Source organism: Haliotis asinina, chromosome 12 (assembly GCF_037392515.1).
Source record: "Haliotis asinina isolate JCU_RB_2024 chromosome 12, JCU_Hal_asi_v2, whole genome shotgun sequence".
In the NCBI taxonomy this organism is placed as follows: domain Eukaryota; kingdom Metazoa; phylum Mollusca; class Gastropoda; order Lepetellida; family Haliotidae; genus Haliotis; species Haliotis asinina.
The window spans coordinates 22,528,126-22,548,110 of record NC_090291.1 but is presented as its reverse complement, the minus strand read 5'-3'; the positions used below and the strand labels follow the sequence as shown (position 1 = coordinate 22,548,110).

Sequence of the window (19,985 nt, the reverse complement as noted above, 5' to 3'; positions counted from 1 at the left end):
TGACACGACACTTGTGTGTGGTGTGCAAAGGCCTGAAGTCTGGCAAGGACCCTCACCCCAGGTGTAGGGATTGTGCTACGGTGTCGTGCACCCTTGAGCAGCGTTGTGCAGCGTGTACGGGCTTGAAAAGTGCAGAGTTTAAAGAACAAATAAACAAAATTTTTGGGTACTCTTTTGTCACAGTATATGAAAGACTTCTGGTTAGTCATAAATGGAACAGCTTTTTTTTTTCAGAAAAAACCTTGTGGTTAGCTAATACCAAGTGCTCAAAAGTTGCTAAAAAGCCGTCTGCTTCTATCTCGCCCGCAAACAAAACCACAGACAGGTTACGTAACTCTGTCACCAGAGCCCTGCAGTGACGGAATAGAAGGAATGATTTTCAGTTAGTTGTATAGAAAATGTGTAGGAAACTCTTCATTTTGCCAATTTCTCGATGTCACCAAAGACATGTCGAATTGTTGTGTTGCCATCAATTGCTCCTTGGGGTTGGGTGATGGTGTCACTATGCACAAATTTCCACCGGACCCCATGGTTTGTGCATAAACTGGTTGTTAGTGTGTGGGAAGCGAGCATTGTGGAAGTCTGTGGTATATACTAAATCATATGGTTCGCCTCCTACCATGCTTCGAGGATAGAAAATGGAGTTCAAGTTTCATCGAGTGCATAAAATCAAGACTGCTTACTACACATTGCTGACCAAAAGGATTTTGCATGAATATAACGCTTTCTTCCTCTGAGACGAGGTTGTGGTCAAAGTGACAATATTATCGTAAGTAATATTATATTGACCCCCGCCTCGCTTCCAAGAGTGAAATTGTTATGTTATAAGCAATGTCATGTAAAATCCTAATGTGCATCAATAAAATACATATTTTACTACGAGTGAAAAGCAATTTTGATTTTTTAAGTTGGTGAAAACTAACTTAAATAGCATTTATCCTCAGATAGGGTGCCGCCATTTTTGAAAATTGTGAAGTCACAGGCTAAAGTCCTTTAGAATTATTGAGATTATGGTTTGTTCTCATCAAGTTAGAAAATCAAAAATAGTTTTTACCAGTAGTTAAATTTGCATTTGAATCATGGCCAAAAGGATTTTGCATGACACAACTTGTAACATAACGATTTCTTCCACAGAAGCAAGGTGAGGGTGGAAGTGACATTAACATTGCAAGTAGTATTATATTGCTTTCCACCTCCCTTCCAAGAGTGAAATTGTTATGTTATAAGCTATGTCATGCAAAATCCTAATGTCCATCAATAAAATACATATTTTACTTCCAGCAGAAAGTAATTTTGATTTTGTAAGTCGGTGAAAACAAACTTAAATGGCATTCATCCTCACACAGGGTGCCGCCAATTTTTGAAAATCGTGAAGTCAAATCCATTTGAATTAATGAGATGATGGTTTGTTTTCATTAAGTTAGAAAATCAAAACTACTTTCTACTAGTAGTTAAATATGTATTTGAATCATACCCAAAAGGAGTTTGCATGACACAACCTGTAACTTAACATAAGCGATAAGATAACTGCGCGATAAATTTCTTCACTTCTTCACTAAATTTACTTGGTTTGTAATGTTAACTCACCAGTATGTAGACACTTGTCAATATACGTCTTTATATTTGGTCTCATAATCCTAATTACTTTATAATTATACTTGTATGCATTTTGAAACTTAATAAAAAGACGTCCACCGTTGACATCTCAGCCGTCAGCGCAGGTGTATCCAGAGTCACAAGGCAGACAACATCGAGGTGTTACAAGGGAAGTGTGCAATCGAGGAAGTGTTGGACCCACACTTCTGGCCAGGGTTCATCTCTCCGATCTTCCTCATTCCCAAGAAGGACTCTGACAAGTTACGCATGATCCACAACATGGCAGCATTCAACGATCGTTACTTGATGGAGCCTCCTCACTTCAAGATGGTGTCTCTGGAACTGCACCTCAAGTTGGTCCAAGGAACATTGCTGTGCGGTCTTGACATACAGGATGCGTATGTGCATGTCCCTATCTACCCGGCTCACAGGAAGTTTCTGAGGTTTGTGTTCGACAGTCGACATTACCAGTGGCGTGTCCTGCAGTTTGGCATTTCCACGGCCCTGTGGCTATTTACCAGAATCACGACGCCCATCAGTCAGTTTCTTCATCTCAGGCAGATAAAGTTCCGTTGCTCTGCAGACAGCTAGACTTTGCCATCCATCTCCTGGAGCAGTTAGGGTGGATAATCAACTGGGAAAAATCGCAGTTGCATCCCATGCAGGAATTGGTGTTTATCAGGGGCCTGTTCCAGACACAGTACAAGTGTACTCTGTTACAGAGGTACCTCCTCCCGTACATTCAGGCAGACGATGTTATGACGTGGCTGTTGCTTTAAGTACATCTGCACCAATACCTGTGGTGTTGGACGATCGAGTCGAACGTCTGCAGCGGAGTTTGCTTGACCGAGTTTGTACAGGACCACCAACTGGTGTGCGCATCCCAACCATCAGACAATCTCGGGGCTCTGGTCTGATGTAGAACCAGGGTGGCACATTAACAATCTCGAGCTGGAGGCAGTGATTCTAGCTGTAGACCACTACTTTTGCTTGCGCCCTGGTGGCCAGCGAGGACATGGTTTCCAGAGTTGTACCGCCTCACAGAAAAAGATCTGTTCCTGCTTCCAGAGTGGGACCAGTTGCTGCGCCATCCCCACAGTCCGACACTGCACCCAGATACGGCGCGGTTTCATCTGCGTGCCTGGACCATCTGCAAAGGACTTTGAGGGCCAAGGGATATTCATCTCAAGTGGCGAAGAGCATTGCCTAGGCACACAGAGCTTCCACTCAGTCACTCTATGATGACAAGGGGCCTACATTTGAGAGGTTCTGTGTCCAGAAGTCACTGGACCCGTTGTTAGTGTCACCCCAGTTTCTAGCGGAGTTTTTACGTTATTTACGGTGCTCGAGAAAACTCAAGGGCAGTAGCATTGGGACTTACCTGTCAGCATTAAACTCAGTGTTAACTGTCAGGGGAGATAGGAAGGTCTGGTTGCTATTTTGAAGGCGTTCAAGCTGGAGGACCAAAAGGTTAAGTTCCGCCCATCTGCGTGGGACCTGAACGTTGTGCTACAGCACTTGACAGGTCACCCCTACGAGCCGCTGGACAGGGCATCGTTTGACAACTTAACGAGGAAGACGGTGTTTCTGTTGGTGCTAGCGACAGTGGCGAGAGTTAGTGAAATTCATGTGCTGGATATGACTAGGGTCTGGTTTGAACAGACCATACATGGGGCTGTACACTTGGGCCTTCTCCGGGATTTCCAGGCAAAGGCACAAGGTCGACAGAAGAGAGGAGCCTCCACATCAACCAGTTAGAACTGAAATCAGTAATAGAAGCAGTTCTACACAGGAGAGGGCACCTAAAGAATCAAGCCCTAATAATACATACAGACAACTTGACGGTGACATTTTACATCAACCTGCAAAGGTCCACCAGATCAATGGAATGTCCGTCACCCTCAGAGTGGATGCTTCATGCAAAAGCTTTTCAGTGGATAAGAGAAACAGTCTGCCATCCTATCACTGATTCTTTTTGCCTCCCACTTCAACAATCAGGAGATGACTTTCATCTCGCCAGTGCCCGATCCACTAACATGGACTGTCGACACCCTAACTGTATCTTGGGAGGGCTTGAACGCTTATGCATTTCCTCTGCTGATCCTGTTTCCAGAAGTACTATGCAGAATTGACCAGACGAAGATCCTGCAACTAATTTTGGTCATGCATAACTAGCCGGTGAGATCCTGGTTTCCAGATCTCATAAAGAAACACAGTGAACCCATTAGCTGAACCTCCTCATCTATCGTCACACCTCCATTTACATGAATGGAAGATATTATGTCCTGTTTCAAGAGAAGAGAGTACTCCACCTAGGCAGCAAAAGCTGTAACATTTGGCATTGACAAATGGAGAAGTTTCGACCAATACGCTACTCGTAAGTGGTTCACAGCCAGAAGATCAACTCACCCACAAGTAGCAGATTACTTATGTCATTTGAGGTCTTTCACACGCTTGAAAGGATCCACATTGTGGACCTATTTGGCAGCTATCAGCTCAGTCATGACTATTAAGACTGGCGTGAAGCTGACAAAGGTTCCAGAATTAGTGTCTTTATTGAGGATCAACAGCAGAGGTTCTGAGCACCTGCTTGGGATCTTAATGCGGTATTGTGGCATCTCATCTGTGAAGATTATGAGCCTCTGATGCCGACATGTTTTGAGCTGCTCACTCAGAAAACAATATTTCTGCTTGCCTTAGCAACTGCAGCCAGAATGTACAAAATCCACGTCCTAGATTTTGTTCGCACAAGATTTGAAGCTGGCAACCACACTGCTGTCCACCTAGGACTTAGGTGTGACTTCATTGTGAAGAATCAATTGCCAGGACAACCACATCATCACTTTTATGTTTCGGCTCTTTCGAATATCTTGGGTGCAAATGACACTCAGGACTTGTCCTTCTGTCTGGTATGAGCTTTGAAGATCTACTTACAAGAAAGTGCTGCAAGAAGGAAGGTCAAGCATTTGTTTCTCCCTTTGTCTCTTTGTCAACTGTAGAAGTCTCCCAGGCGACTGTCTCCTTTTGGATCAGAACACTGATTGTATGAGCATATAAAGCAGTAGAGTTAGAGCCTCCAACAGCTTCAAACCCTCATGAAGTAAGAGCATTGGCCTCGATACTCACTGTGTCATGGGAACTGCTCGAACTGCCGGACAAATGTGTAATTTTTACGATAAAATTGATATTTTATACTTATCCTGTTTCATGAGATAATGTCCTCCCAACCATTCCCTCTCACCACTACGGCTTAACTGTAGGCATGTTTGACATATCGCACACGTGGGTGTTTTTGGCAGGAAAATGGGAGGTAGCTCAAAGTGAGTGTACATTTGCTTCTAGGAATTTGAAGGGATTCAAGTTCCCACTAACCGTTCAGAAGGAAGGGGAGATAAGCATGAGTCAGGATGAGTATAAAATATCAATTTTATCATAAAAATTGCATATTTATTTATTACTTTTTTTTCGGTTTCCATGGAACTGCAACTTCACCTCTGGCTATGAGGATGTTATCTTCTTCAGAACAGAACCGTTGAATATGTCTTCACCAACCTTGACACATAGATAGATCGGGTTGTGTAGTGGTGCCTTCTGGTATTTTTGGATGTCTGAAGAATTTTTGTTTGGCAACAAGTTTGACTTTGACTGAAATTGGTGGTAGTACTCTTTCCTGGAGCAGAACTTTTCAGTACTTTCCTTCCACTTTGTAATATAGTCAAAGATTTGGTTGACACATATCATTGTATCCCATTTGTGCAGATTGATGCTCATGTTGTTGATCACTGTATTTTCTGTTCCAGGTTCTGGAATATTGCTTAGTGTGGCATAAAACTAAAACCACTCACTCACTGCTATACCCACCAAAACATTTGACATAGTTGTAACTTGCTGACATATTCATGAAGAGCATTTGGCCATTGCATGGGATACTGATGACTTTGTCTTCTTGTTATAATTTACTACATCTAAATTCTGGTTGGTCCAGCTGTTGTAGATTTGCCTCCTCATATAGTCACCTCAATGATGTGAAGAGACATGAACTTGATGAAGTCATCATCTCCGGTCACATTGGCTCTGACTGGGTCTTAGGAGTCAACTGGTTGGAACAGCTTCTTTTTCAGTTTGACCTCTCACACCTTTGCTCTTTCTGGCAAATTTCAAGCAGTTCAATTTTAATGCAATGTTGTATACCATCTTATTACAGACCCACTTGGTATTAAGGAAATAGAACAGTGAATTCTGGACTGCACTGCCAATTTCCAGGTTTCATGGCCGCAGTATCTTTCTTAAATGTTCAATGGTATTCAGATCCCTACATAATGAGCTAAATTTAGACATTATTTAGGTTATTGGAATTCTGATTGGAAGTTTAATTCTATCAAGTATTCTGTTGTGTTCCCTTTCATTCATTTGATCGTTCTGTATTTGTAGTGCCAAATAGGAGTAGGTGAAGACTGGAATGGCCTGGTAACTTATTGCATCCCAAACCCACCAGTCTTCTTTTATGGGAACTTGCATATATGTCTTATTAATAATTCATTTGTTGTGAAGGTGCTGATAGCATCAATGCATGAAAAGGAAACGCCCTAGTAGCTTTATGGTTATTGTAACCTCAGATTAAGCAGTCAACAGATCCTCACAGGTTTCATGTAATCTTATAAGGTGAGCTTCAGGTTTTGGTTATGTTATATTCATATATTCATATTTACAGTGTTTTTGTTTTGTTTGAAAGCACCAGTGAACTGATGCAAAATGTTTATTCCTTCAGATTGAGAAAAATCAGGACCTGGATTGTGTCGATGTTAGAGGAATGCTGATTGAAATGCGGTCATACCGCATGGGACTGATACAGACACCAGATCAGCTTCGCTTCTCCTATCTGGCCATTATAGAAGGAGGGAAGCATCTACTCAACATGTCTGATGCCAACTCCAATGTTAGACTCTCCAGACATGGACAATTTTCGGTACTTCAATCTCTGTTCTACAAGCATAAATGTCATCAGTCACAAACTACATCTAAGCTTAGAAAAACCCAAACAATATGCAACTTAAAACTTCTTGTATTAAAGTAAGTTATTGCTGTATGATTTTGTTTTTTAGTCTCACTGTAATCAAATCTACTCCAAAATAATACCTCTCTCTCCTCTGGGGATCTGAGGACAAATCATAAGTGGTTGTGCCAATCATGTTTGAGGTTTCTTTGTTTATCTGATTTTGCCCTTAGCATTGGGATAATCTGTTCTTTCAGAACCACAATGACCATGAGGACAGTCCACCCCCACCCCCAGAGCGCACTACCAGTCTGTCACCTAAGAGGGCTGTCTGTGATTCCCCACCACCATTACCTCCCAAACTGAGAAGAATGAATGATGAGGAAGATGAAGATATTGATGCTGAACTGGATAAGCTAATAGATGATGATGATGATGATGATGATGAAGGTGATGATGAGGAAGATGAAGATGACTTTATGGACATGTCAGGAACCATAAGACTTTTGTGTAACTCATCACCAGATAAAGAACAAGAAAGGTAAATAATTCTGGTGTCATCTATGTTTTAGTGTTGCGAATCAGTTGAAATAGCGTAATTGATGATTGGTTCATTGATGGGTTTGCATCATTTTTCAAATTTTATATAGTTTCTCACTATTTGGTTGTATTCACATTTGGCTTGGAAACAATATAAGAATCTACATTGAAACGTCACTCAATGTAATAAACAAGAAGCTGTAATCCATAAAGCTGTATGTTTCATTTCCGACTCACCAACTTCTAGAATGCCCATTAAGGAATGTACTTCTCTGTTTAATTGTTTTTATTTGCAAACTGCATGAATAGCTTTTGCAGTTTTTCACTCAGCTTATCAGACACAACTTATCAAGAAGTGAAGTGAGTTCTCACACTGCAGGACAGACTGATCCCTTTAGAGATGTGGTCAGTTTCATTAATGATAGGCATGATTTGTCTGATTAAACACTGAAACTTAGTACTTCAACAAGCACTTATACTTAAACAGTAACCCACTTTGGTGGAACAATAATATTCTGCTAACTTCTACTTTGATAGTAGAACATTATGTAGTTATTCCCATTATCTAATGTTTCAAATACAAAAATAGTAGTCCTTCTAACTTTATTAATCTTTTGAATTTCCAAATCCATTTTACAGTATTAGCCATTTTCTTAGATATATACATGAACATTTTTTATTCTTTGGAAGTCATTTTTAGTGTCATATGTGTCATATGATACATCTAGGTCATTTTACCAGTATCTTAAGATTAAAAAGATTTTCAATTTAAGGATCATGCTTGATCTTACTTTCAAGCTGCATTTAGTCAGTGTCCAAACATCTGTTTTCACCAGTGACTTCACACCTACATATAGTAATAAAGGTACTCAAATTTTCGGTATTCAGATATGGCGCCATGCTCTTGGGACATCTTAGAGTCATCTTGGCAGATGGGAAGTCGAAATGTCATTCACCATACAAATGAGATCTTTTTGCAGGTTGATGCCACCTAATCTTGCTTTGAGTTGTTACATTACATTTTTATTGGCAATGAGATGTTCCATTACAATTTACATGTTTCAATATTCAAACATTGATTAAGGTTTTGTAAATGTAGTGTGTTAGGAAAACGTTCTAAATACAACAAATACTCTTGAGAATATAACGTGGTCAAAACAAGCAATCTGATTGGCTGGCCAGAATGTCAACAAAATGAATGCTTTCCCGCTCCTGTGTTTGCTTCGAGAAAACATTTTGTATTTGGAAAAGGCTCAGTTCTCATTGAATTCACAAACAAGGTTGGAAATGAATAGCTTTGTCGATATTTGTCACCTCTACTCATAGATGTATAGCCCGTCCATTCTGATTTCTGCATCGAATTCGACATGTAGATCTTCAGTTCAAAGTTTCTCAATTTTTGCACACACAAGCTGTCGGCATACATATCGTTTAGCTGTAAACGAGTGATCTGTTTTCATATTAGTTGTCAAATACTCCATGATTTTCAATATCCTTTTGTCAAAGTGCTTTTAATCCATTTCTAAAGAAGAATGGGTTATGATCTTGTGTCATATGACATATCTTTGTTACAAGCAATCTTGTAGCAGTCATCATATCAGCTGGTCTTGTGTTCATAAGCCCATACTTTATTTATCAATAATTGATCTCTCTCTCTCTGTCTCTCTTTCACTCACTCTCTCTCACACACACACACACACACACACACACACACACACACACACACAGAGAGAGAGAGAGAGAACATCACAGAAAACTTCAAATTTTGTTCATGATCGGCACACTTCCCCAAACAATCTGGTTGCAACCACTCATCCAACTCTCTCCACACATAACCTTTCTCTGTCTGTGGACTGTCTCATGAGTAAAAATGACATTATCCCATTGATTTCTGCTGTATGCAGATTTGTCTGACCAAATCAGCGTCTCTTGTCTGATTTTCAGAGCTGCCATTTCATGGCAACATTTCATTAACTTTAATTGAACCACACTCCCAAAAATGCTTAGATTTCATTGGTCAAGTGTCTGTTCTCAGTTAACAGGTGGCATAATAGCATGTAAATGGAAACAAAGCAAGGCAGGTAATTGTGTATTACAGGTGTTGTGCATCGTTTGTTATCTGTGAAATTTGTACCCCAACTTGCATAAGAATTTTGTGGCATATCAGCATGGCAAAACTCTTTCTGAGTTAAAACATGGGCAACTTAACTTTCGGCCACTGACTTAAGTTGAACCTCAAGAGTAAGGAATTAGTAAGGCTTGTGACTAAACATGTTTACAAAATTTGCAAACATCGACCTTTATAAGCATATGACTTTCAACAGAGTTTACAGGTTGCATGGTTCATATCTAAATCACTTAGAGTCAGTTTTGTTCTTGTTTTGTCAGTTTGTTGTGTGGCACAGAATCCAAAATGTTCCTAAACCTATGAGTGAAGGTTTGGGCTGGGATTTTTGTATGGTGTCTGCCATTTTCTTTGGTTATTCTCAAACAGGAGACTCATGAAGATCTGGGATAGACTAGGTCTGGAGCAACCCATGCTTGCCACAATAGGCCACTATGCCTGTCGTACGAGGCAACTAATGAAATTGGGTGGTCCAACTTGCTCACTTGGTTGACACTTCATCCGTTCCCACCTGCAAATATTGATGCTCATGCTGTTGATCACTGGATTGTCTGGTCCAGTCTCAGTTATTTACAAACTGCTGCCATATAGGTGGTATATTGCTAAAAAACTGAACTCAGTCGAACAGGAACTAACATGAGAAGTGAAATTAAACCTTGTTCTACAGTGGAGCCCTCTAAACCAGAATGTGTTGGGACTGACAAAATATGCTGGTATGGCGACCTTGCTGGTTTAGCAAACTTTTCCCTTTCCAACCTGAGAATGATATTGCGTGTCCCACAAAATTGAACTGAACATCGTGTTAAACCAGATGAGTACTCAACGTGTAAAATTAATTGAATTTGCCAAGTGAAATGTGCTGCTCACCAATTTACCTTACCTACTTATGCTTAATCACTGAACCTAATTGGTAATCCTCTGTGTTATTAAAGGTCACATGCAACATAAAATTCAACTTTGCAGATTCTGATACCTTTCGGTATGCACTTACAGGAACAAATCATCAAAAATGCCAATTCAGCCTATAAAGCTGAAAAAAACCACGAGTTCAAACGATTCACTAAGTTTCCCCCAGCGCTTGGGGGAAAAGTGGTTTCAACAGCTATGCTGCCCTGCACTCTTAACGCATGCAGGGTGCGTAAGTTCGCGGAGCTTGAAACAGTATGCCTGCCCAGAGTATGAGGTCGTGAGCAGTAGTCTAACCTTGGTTGTGTACACAAACAAGTAAATAATCTACTCGTTATATAAAAAAAACATGTTGATTGTGATAAGCAGACTCTGTCACCGAGAAAACTCAATGTCTGGTTTATTGACACTTATATGTCTGCCAATCTGTCTGCTAATGACAATATGCAATGCACAACTTCAATCACTGACCAGATGCTATCAACACCTATAAGGCCTATAAGCCATAAACAAAAAACCGGCCAAGCCTATCGGCAAATGAACCAGTGGCCAATGAAAAAGGTTCGCCGCCACATTTGAGTGCACACCCACCGGGTCTGACTGTTCGGTATCGCGGCTGCTTCGTTTCGAGGGATGTAAACCCAAGTATTGCACTTCTGATTTGCAATTATACGCTTATGATTCTCTTTATATGTTGGGTTTTTTTCTTAATCAACAATCTTTTTAAATATCATGACTTGAGTGATAACTGTGTTTTAATTATCTTTCATTTTTTGGTTACATGTGACCTTTAATATACGTTCAGTCAATCAACAGGAGAGAGTATATAGCGGATTCTGGTTTTGTGAGCGTTAGCTACTGTACAGTCAGTCATTTGGGTGGTCTTTTTTGCGCCAAAGTTTGGAGTAGACTGACACTGGATCATTAATTAACTTCCTTTTGTCAGGACCAAATTCTAGTGCCAATATTGAGAGCATACCAGATTGGAGGGATGCCGGTTGTGAGGGCTTCCACTGTACTCTAATAATGCTCTGAAATGCAAATAAATAATTTTGACACTTAACTTTTAAAACTCTTTGTAAACTGACTATTCCATATATTTTGCCAGATAAGTTAGTAATTTTTACCAATATGTGTAAAATAAGTTTGACAAATATGGGCACATGTTTTGCAGAAAATATGTACATGTACCAAAGAAGTTGAAACTTACCCTTTCTTGACTTTGTTTGCACCAACCAATGAGCTACTAGTGCTTATGATATGTAAATTTAACAGCACATTAGAAAAAAAACAACATTATGAAAATTAGTTTTAATGAAAGAAAAAGGTTTTCCAGAATCATTTGTGTTTGATTATGAGAATTGGTCATTTTGTTACTGTGACCAATCTTTGATTTTTTCTGTAAATCTGAACACCACCCACCATTTATTTGTAAGAAGGTTGTATGCGGAATAATATGAAATAATGTGAAATAGACTTTGCCTCCACTTTGCCCTGTTATACAGGTTGACAGGTGTCTCTTAAGTTTCTCTCAAATTAAGTTTCATTTTAAGAACAGCTGAAATATGAAATGCCTGTTTTGTTCATTGTTTTATTAAAAGCTAACGTTTGGCATACATCAAGTCACCATGTCACTTTGTGTGTTAAAGCATGACAAGGCACACACTAACTGGTGCAAATGGGAAAGAAAGCAAGCAACATATCCCTGTTGTAGATTATCCCTGGGTTAACGTACACTTAAAACTAAAAAGCAGTTTGATATTACACATCAGTACCGCCTTACTTAGGGGGGCCTGTACTCAAACTGTGTCAACAATGAGGAACAGTTTTATGCAAATACAACTCCTTTACTGCAGTAGATGCAAGCAAGATGTATTGTAAATGACACGTACACAAAATCGTAGAATCCCAAAGACTGCAAGTAACCAGTACTAACTACTGTAACAGGCGAATTAGTTAATATTGTTTACTGCCATAGTCTGTAGTATCCCAGCTAAGTATATATTACAGCCGGCTTTTTATGTAAACAGAGAGGTGAGCGGACCAGTTTCTAGTGTTTGTAACAATCTGCACAATCAGCCAGTTCACACATTGTAACTGTTGAAAACCATACTAGTACTCCTGGTGTATGTAATATCAGAAACCTCTCTGACCCAAGTCACTATGGAGTATACCTACATCACCTAATTTTCCTACATCACATCACCTAATTAGTGGAGAGCCCAGAATGCCTAATACCTTTAACCACTGAACCGTGGTGTCTCTCTCCCTTTTGAGATGAACTGTAGTGTAAAATACCATAACATAGAATATGTAATGTAAAATATGTCAGTCATTATTATGAGCTATGCAAGTTAAGCTAATGATATTGTGAGAATATAGGAGACAGGAAAAGGAGCTAGCTTGAATACTCCTTACCAGTTGATAATGTAGATTAAATGTAAAAATCACTACCTCACAATAAAATTCAGCATGCTGTGTTCAATGTGATGCGTTAAAAGATAACATGCACAATCAGTAGTGTTATTTTTGATGCCACAAGTATATACACTGTCTCTGGCAACATGCAACTTTTAACTAAAATGGGAAGTTATACATATCGTAAAATTATGTTTTTATGGAAAGTGTAATGGTAAATTAACACAGAATACCCAGTGTATCTTTATTTAAAGTAAGTTTTCAGAATTAGTTCAATATTTTTGCACTTATAATCATGTGACAATGCAATAGAGTGAATGTGCATGTTGAGTGAGAATGAGTGGAAAATGAAGTAAGCCCTTCTGGGTGGACATCAGTGTGAAATCAACTGAATATATCCATTAATTAATATTCATTAATCCTATCACTGACTTTTGTCAGTCTTTTACTCTGTTTGCTGAACCCTCTCAAATTACAATATATGGGCTTTACCATACCCACTTACCTAATCCTAAGTAATCAACTAGGCATGACATGACACAGGACACAGTCACTAGGGACATGTTTTCCTACTTAAAGCATGCAAGCTTGCAGTATACAGCATATTGTTAGAGAAAAGTTGAGGCAGTCACTAACTACTTCTCTGAAATTATGTGAAAGGAGTTGTGTTTACAACTAAAGTACAAATTCCAGTTACTGCCAACATAAGTCAAGAGATCATTAGTATGGTGAAAATTGTCCCCCTTTGTTAATTACCTCCCCTTATCTATCAAGATGGCTGCCAGCAATTCCCAACAGAGATTCTCACAGCCTCAGAATGAAGTTGATGTTGATGACCAGGTTGAAAGGCTTGAGTCAGTGTACTTGTATTTATAAATGGGACAAGAAATGAGTGAAAGATTCCCATCTTGGGAAACCTAGGTGGAGTCTGTATTTTTATATGGTACATTGGAAGGAAGTTTCAGCACCTTACTACTACCTGTTTTTGGTCATTTAGTTTATAGGTCATATAAGACATTATGGATACATAATGGATTTGAAAATTGGAAGTCTTGCAGTTGTATTATATTTTTGTATATTATAAAATGCTGTTTGGAATCAAACTTTCCATAATTAACCATCCTGACACTATAGTTTTTCTTCTCTTGTAACAGTATTTAATATTGGTCACCCATCTGAAATGTGTCAACCAAACCTTTGTTCTGTCAACATATGGAGGATCATAAAATCAGACTTGTTATGTCCCACATGGTAATTTTTTGTAAGTAATTTCACTGTTTTCTGACTGAAAGTGACCTGCAAGAGTAATTTCTTCCTGAATACCAGTAACCTTTACATAGCAATTCAGCAATTTTGTTATTTTATTTTATTTTTTTTAAAAAAAAAAGCTCTATTGATTCTACTTGTAAAACATAATCAAATGTTTGATTTATGCATATCCCATTATTAAGAAAAGAGGAATTTAAAATCATTTATGATCAGAGATTTCAGTATTTCAGTTTAATTGTGTTAGTAACCAAAACAGTTTCTGCATAATGATATCGCAGAATTGAAATTTCTGAAACCATGTAAGTGGCTGTGATGGTGGAGACATGCCATGTTACTTGTTTGTAGTTCACTGGATAGATTGTTATCATCCAAACATTTAAATGTTGGGCTACAATAGTATTCATTTTCCTACTTTTTCATCAATGCCTGTGACAGCAGACTCTGCAGTTTGCTCTGTTGTGCATTGTATATTGTTATGGTTCACAGATGATGGAAAATATGTAAAGCCATGCACACTGTTTCCAATCAAAGTACTCCCTTAATGCTTCTTTGCAACATGTGCTTAAGAAACTATGATTTGTTTCCAGTGCATATGAGGTAAGGAAGAGAATACGTGAAGAAAGAAAGAAACATACTCAAGAGAAGATCAAGGATATGAAAGAAAGGCAGAAAAATAGTGAAGCTTGGAAGAAACGCAAGAGCTACTTACAGCCAATATGTTTAGGCCTGGGCTTGCTGCTAGGGAGCTACCTACTTTACAAGTATTACTGGAGATACTGAGGGGTAACGACCCTCCCAGCTCACACATAAGATGCCTACTGTATATAACATAGTGTGAGGGAGACTCCATGAGCAGTTTGCAGAGCAACTGTCAAGTGTCAACTGACCACAACACAGAACTCAGCTGACCTGTCCAAAAGCTGGGACATTACAGAATACAGTTATGGCCAGCCACATGGGCAGTTCTGCAGGCCAGCTGGAGGGTGGTGGTGGTCGTGCTGCTGCTGTGCATGATGTAAGAGAATGTTGGCTCCTCTATGATTTGTCAAACTATGGTCAGCGTGGACCAAACTGTGGTCCTCATATCTCATAATATTGTCATTTAAAGGCAGCTGATTGTATGTTTACTGTATTGAGTGTGAAATATATCCAATGTACTCTGTTACTGTAGATACATGAAGAAATAATATACGTAGATGTTCACAGCAGGCAGAGTATATAACATGCTTTCCTTAGCCATAATTACTCATCATGTTGACACTAGTCAAAGAAGAAGAATAACAACTTATTTATGAAAATCACACTTTTGAATGTATCTTTAAGAATGTATTTTGTAGATTAATTATGGCAGTACTGGTAAATGAAACACTTGCCACATTCCTTCCTTCCTTCCCCATGTTTACTCCACATACTCTTCAACACTCCAGGTAGAAATTGGCTGGCATGTTCAGAGTGTCCAAACATATCATCCAGTTTAATCATGCTAGTAGGACCATATCAAGAACCTCAATAATTATTCTGAGGAGTATTGGTTACATTGATTAAATACTTGGTCTTACAGAAGTAAGTTACTGTTATTCAGTGGAATCATTTTGCTTTATGTGAAGCTTTGATCTTCGGTGTTGTCAGACAAGAGAAGTAATAACAGGTGACGTGAGTAGTAGAGATATTTGTCATAATGAAATTACTAACTTCTATATCTGCTTCAGATGTACATACCAATACTTGTAAATAAATACAGGCAAACAAACTCAATGTGTCACTGTTGGCATTTGGGGAAAAAGGAAACTGTTCATTATTGTTATGAATTTTATATTTTATAATGTTGATATCAAGCTGCGCTTGAATGTGATTGTATTGCATTTACATGGCTCAATGCCTTTTGTCCAGGGCAGTTTGATTATGTTTTATGTTCAGTTGGCCTTCTTATTGTCTGAGCAACATCTCACACTAGTACTCGACATCAAGTTGATATTTATAGAATGTGTAGTGTATTCTACCATATGCAATATCTTAATAGTCACTGTGACTTTAAATCATGACTGGACATAGCTGAAAATGTTCTTATATCATATGTTTGTGGAGTTATTCTGAAAGTGTCTATATTGCCCCTAAAAGCATTTTCAATGAAAATTGTTTGACCCAAGACTGATTTCATAACTCACATTAATTGTCAGTAAATACTAGAAGGATTCTCAATAGATTATATTTGTCATAGACGTAGAGTCACTGTTAAGCTGGAAGAATGCCCAGCAGCTTATTCATGGACAAGCTGAATTACATTGTTCACTCAGAATTTGCCAGCTGTGGATGCTTTTGCTCTAGATAAAAATTCATTTATTCCTGATACTCTCTTGAACATTGGGAATTAACTTATAGTCTGTTTCACTATTACAAAATACATGTAGCTTCATTTGATTTTTTATTTTAATAATTCAACATTTCTGGCACATTTTCTCATGAAAAAATTCATAAATACACCTTTCATACATTTTTAGAAGATGAGAAGATGTTAACTGTAGACATTAATAAACATGAACATTTTTTTCATAAGTATACTTAATTATTCCTGCAGGTACTGCTTCAGGAACATCTCTCCCAAATGAAACTATGGGAGACAACTACTCACTGAAAACAGACTATATCCAGCAAACTAACGTACCTTTACTCTTAATCCATTATCATGACATCAGCTGTCCAGCAAAGTGGGTTATGACCAATTTGCCAATTTAAGGGTGAACAGCAGTGTTCAATATGGGTGATTTTGTATACTTTTAACACACATCTGACTAATTTGCAGTTATACTCATAGATTACAAAGTTCTTACAGGGGTGGTGAAATCATTTGGGATTGTTGGTGTATTGTGGCCTTGAAATGTACACACCTCTTACAGCAGTCCTCTATATGATCTCATTTCAATCATGAAGACATCAAGATGCTGTGTAGGGTATCTGTTGTTTTTAACAAGGCAATGACTTGCCATTGAGAATTTGTTTTGTATCAAGGAAATCAGTTTACAGTTTTTTTATTTCCAAAACATGACAACAGTAGACTATTGTAGCACATGATGCTCAAACCAGATGAGGTTCAACTGAATGAAAAGAGATTGAGGGTTAATGTAGTCACAATTTAGGATGCATGTTGAGCATATCTTACGTGTTTGTCATATCTTAAGTGCATATCTGTCAATGATGTGAGCTGTTCTGTTATCATAGTGCCAAATAAGTCTTTTATGTACAGCTGTAATCTGCACCCATTTTACGGCTTCTTGTTTCGTGATAAAGAATCTTATGAGTCGGCATGTTTGATACAGATAAGGCATTAGTAGATGTTCAATATTCTTATGTATATACTGTTGGAAACGTCATTGTTACACTGTGCATGGGATTTTGATACTACACCTTTGAGAGGGGATGGTTGTTGAGATAAGGGCATGTAATAGTCCACCAGGGTGCATACATTTTGTGTGCTACAACAGTCTTCGACATTTTATTTCTCCAGACTGACAATTGTTTGATAATTTAAGTTATGTTTGTGGTATGTTGTCTGACTGCCGTGTACTTTTAAATTTTCGTCTAGTTCAATGGAACTCCAAGGCCACAGAAGCTGAAACTGTGTAAGAAATTGTAACTATCATATTTTTTTTATTTAAGCTTACACCATCTAATCTTTTGTTAGCATTATCAAGAACAAGGTTTTCTCCTATGACTTTAAACAGAAATGGTTTAGTAACATGAGTGAAGGTTCTCAATTGGACATTCAGGTGGGTTCACCACCGGATACTTTGTTTTGATGAAGAAAATAGTGAAACAGGTTCAGATGGGAGGAAACCAATGCTTTGTGTGAATGGTAACTTTAATGAGAAGAATAGGGTTGTTCAAGGAATCTTGATTGCCCCTTTGCTTTGGTGCTAGAGACAATGTTGCAGACACATTGTTTGTATCAAACCTAATGCATCATTTAGTTTCAATTACTATTCGTCTTGGTCACACTGTTGAAGCATCATAAAATTCTCTTATTTCTTTGGGTTTCAGGTGAGCTGCAGAGCCTTGTTGAAAATTGTTTTTCATATGCCATTTCATAGGACTTATAGGAGCAAGAAATCCAAGTTGAAACTGGGAAGCCATACAGTAGTACTGAAAGTTGTTGCTTCATGGTCACAGTATGAATGAGTGGGAGGAGTGCAACAGTAACTGTCACTACATCAACACTGTATGTTGTTTCATGATGCTTTTGACATGAGACTTGACATGTCAAATAAGGAATAGTGTCTTTCAGATTTGGCAAATATTAGTTTTAGCTAGTCTATCAAGCAAGTTTATTAAGTATAGATTACTTTTGAATAAGTTAATCGTCTAGTTAATGGTTAGCAGAAAATTTTATTTGAACAAACTGACATGTCAGATCAAACGAAGGGTCATTGGCATAGGAAAAGGAAATAATATTTTCCATTAATCTTCTTTAACAATTGTAAGAATATTAGTTTTAAAAAAGTGCAGACAGTTGATAACTTATATATGTCACAGCTAGAATAATGCTGACATGAACAACTAGATCAAGGACAAGTACCATCCATAGAATAGTTCATTGTTTGATGGACATTTCTTTGAAGATGATTGATGAAGAATTTCTTAAACATTAGATTTTATGTTGCCTTAACTGGCTAAGGCTGTTTACTGTTGCAGAAAGCTGCAGTATACCATTATTCATTGTTGAATATTTGCAAGTAATTCCATTGCATTTTGCAACTATTTTAAAAATGGTCAAACAATGGTTCTAACATGGGAAATAATTGTTATTTCTAGAGTTAATATTCATCTGCCTCCTAGGTTGATTAACCTTTGACTTTGTCCAAGAGTGTACTGTATTAGAGGCAATGCCATATTGTTATGTGTACATTTGTTTCATCTTGTCAACACTTAAGGAATATGTTTCTCCTACTTCGTATTGTCAGTTGTCACTTTTATGTGTAGACTGTTGCATGATTTTGTCAAATCTTCTCCATGATAATTCTGACACAGTAGCAAGGAATGGTTAAATGTAATTTGACTCTGCCACAACCGTAACCCCTTAGCTGTACATACTTGTACATGGTTATGTATGCAATTGCCAGACTGCCTGCCTATGGCATTGTCAGTGATGTTTGCAAGCTGGAGCTTTTCATCAGCGTCACGTTTAACAGCAGTAACACTTAATCTTTTTACAGGTACCTGTACAGTACCTTTCATTTGGGGAGCAAGCAGAAAAATGTTCCAAATTCAGTATTGAATTTAAATAAGTCATGTTATCATGACACTTTTTCTCATGGAGAGTTAGTACAGATGATTCACTTGATAGCTATGCAATGATAATGTAGCAATTTCCCTGACAATATAGGGCATAGTGGTTAAATGAACAGAAGAAATGCTAGATTTTTTTCTGGAAAAAGTGGAATTGTTCTTGTTATGAGTTCAGGTATGTTGTTGATGTGATGGACTCCGTGATATTAGTTTTGACCTCCTACCCTTCCATCCTCTCTCTCACCATTGCAGTATTGATTATGTCTCCAACTGTTTCATGCTATCTAACACAATTAAGCTTGAGGTATATATATATTTTTGTATGTGTTTGTTATGCTGGCCATTTGAGATCTCTACTGGTGAACAGAATACCTGCAAAGAAACAGAACTGTTCCGCGTCAGGTGTTGCTGTGGTCAGTGTTCAAAAAATAAACAGGAAAAGTACTCCAATTATGGTGTCTGTTCTTTGTCTTTTTGACTGAGTTGAGTACACATTTTCCTTTGGACAGATTAGTTTTAGAAGCGTCATTAACTCATTCACTATTCAAAATGTACAAGAACTCAATAATCCTGAGGGCTTTTTTATATGACATACCCCACAAACTTGATGTGAAAGCTATCCAAACCAAACCACATAAGGCTACAAACTATATCCACCCTCTCCTTGTGTCATGTCACAAGTTTCTTGCCTTGCACATAAATATTAGTATCAGTTTCTGATTAGCTGAGTGCTGTTTGAGCATTTTCAATGTACCATGCTCACAAGCGAGTAGCAATTTGTGTGTACCAAGCTGGGAATGCCAAATTCATTTGGTACTATGTGGAAGTAATTCTTATCTTGAATAAAGTACTGATGTT

General features: G+C 38.2%; 1 protein-coding gene across 1 annotated transcript in view; it reads left to right on the top strand.

Annotated features, from left to right (window-relative positions):
• The window catches only part of LOC137257715 (tyrosine-protein phosphatase non-receptor type 1-like), a 32,916-nt gene extending 13,341 nt beyond the window's left edge, over positions 1–19,575 (top strand). The window contains exons 7-9 of the mRNA XM_067795110.1: positions 6,365–6,562; positions 6,847–7,130; positions 14,435–19,575. Coding sequence (XP_067651211.1) covers positions 6,365–6,562; positions 6,847–7,130; positions 14,435–14,627 — 675 coding nt within the window. The 3' untranslated portion in view covers positions 14,628–19,575. The remainder of the gene's footprint in view (positions 1–6,364; positions 6,563–6,846; positions 7,131–14,434) is intronic.
• The last annotated feature ends 410 nt before the right edge of the window (positions 19,576–19,985 follow it).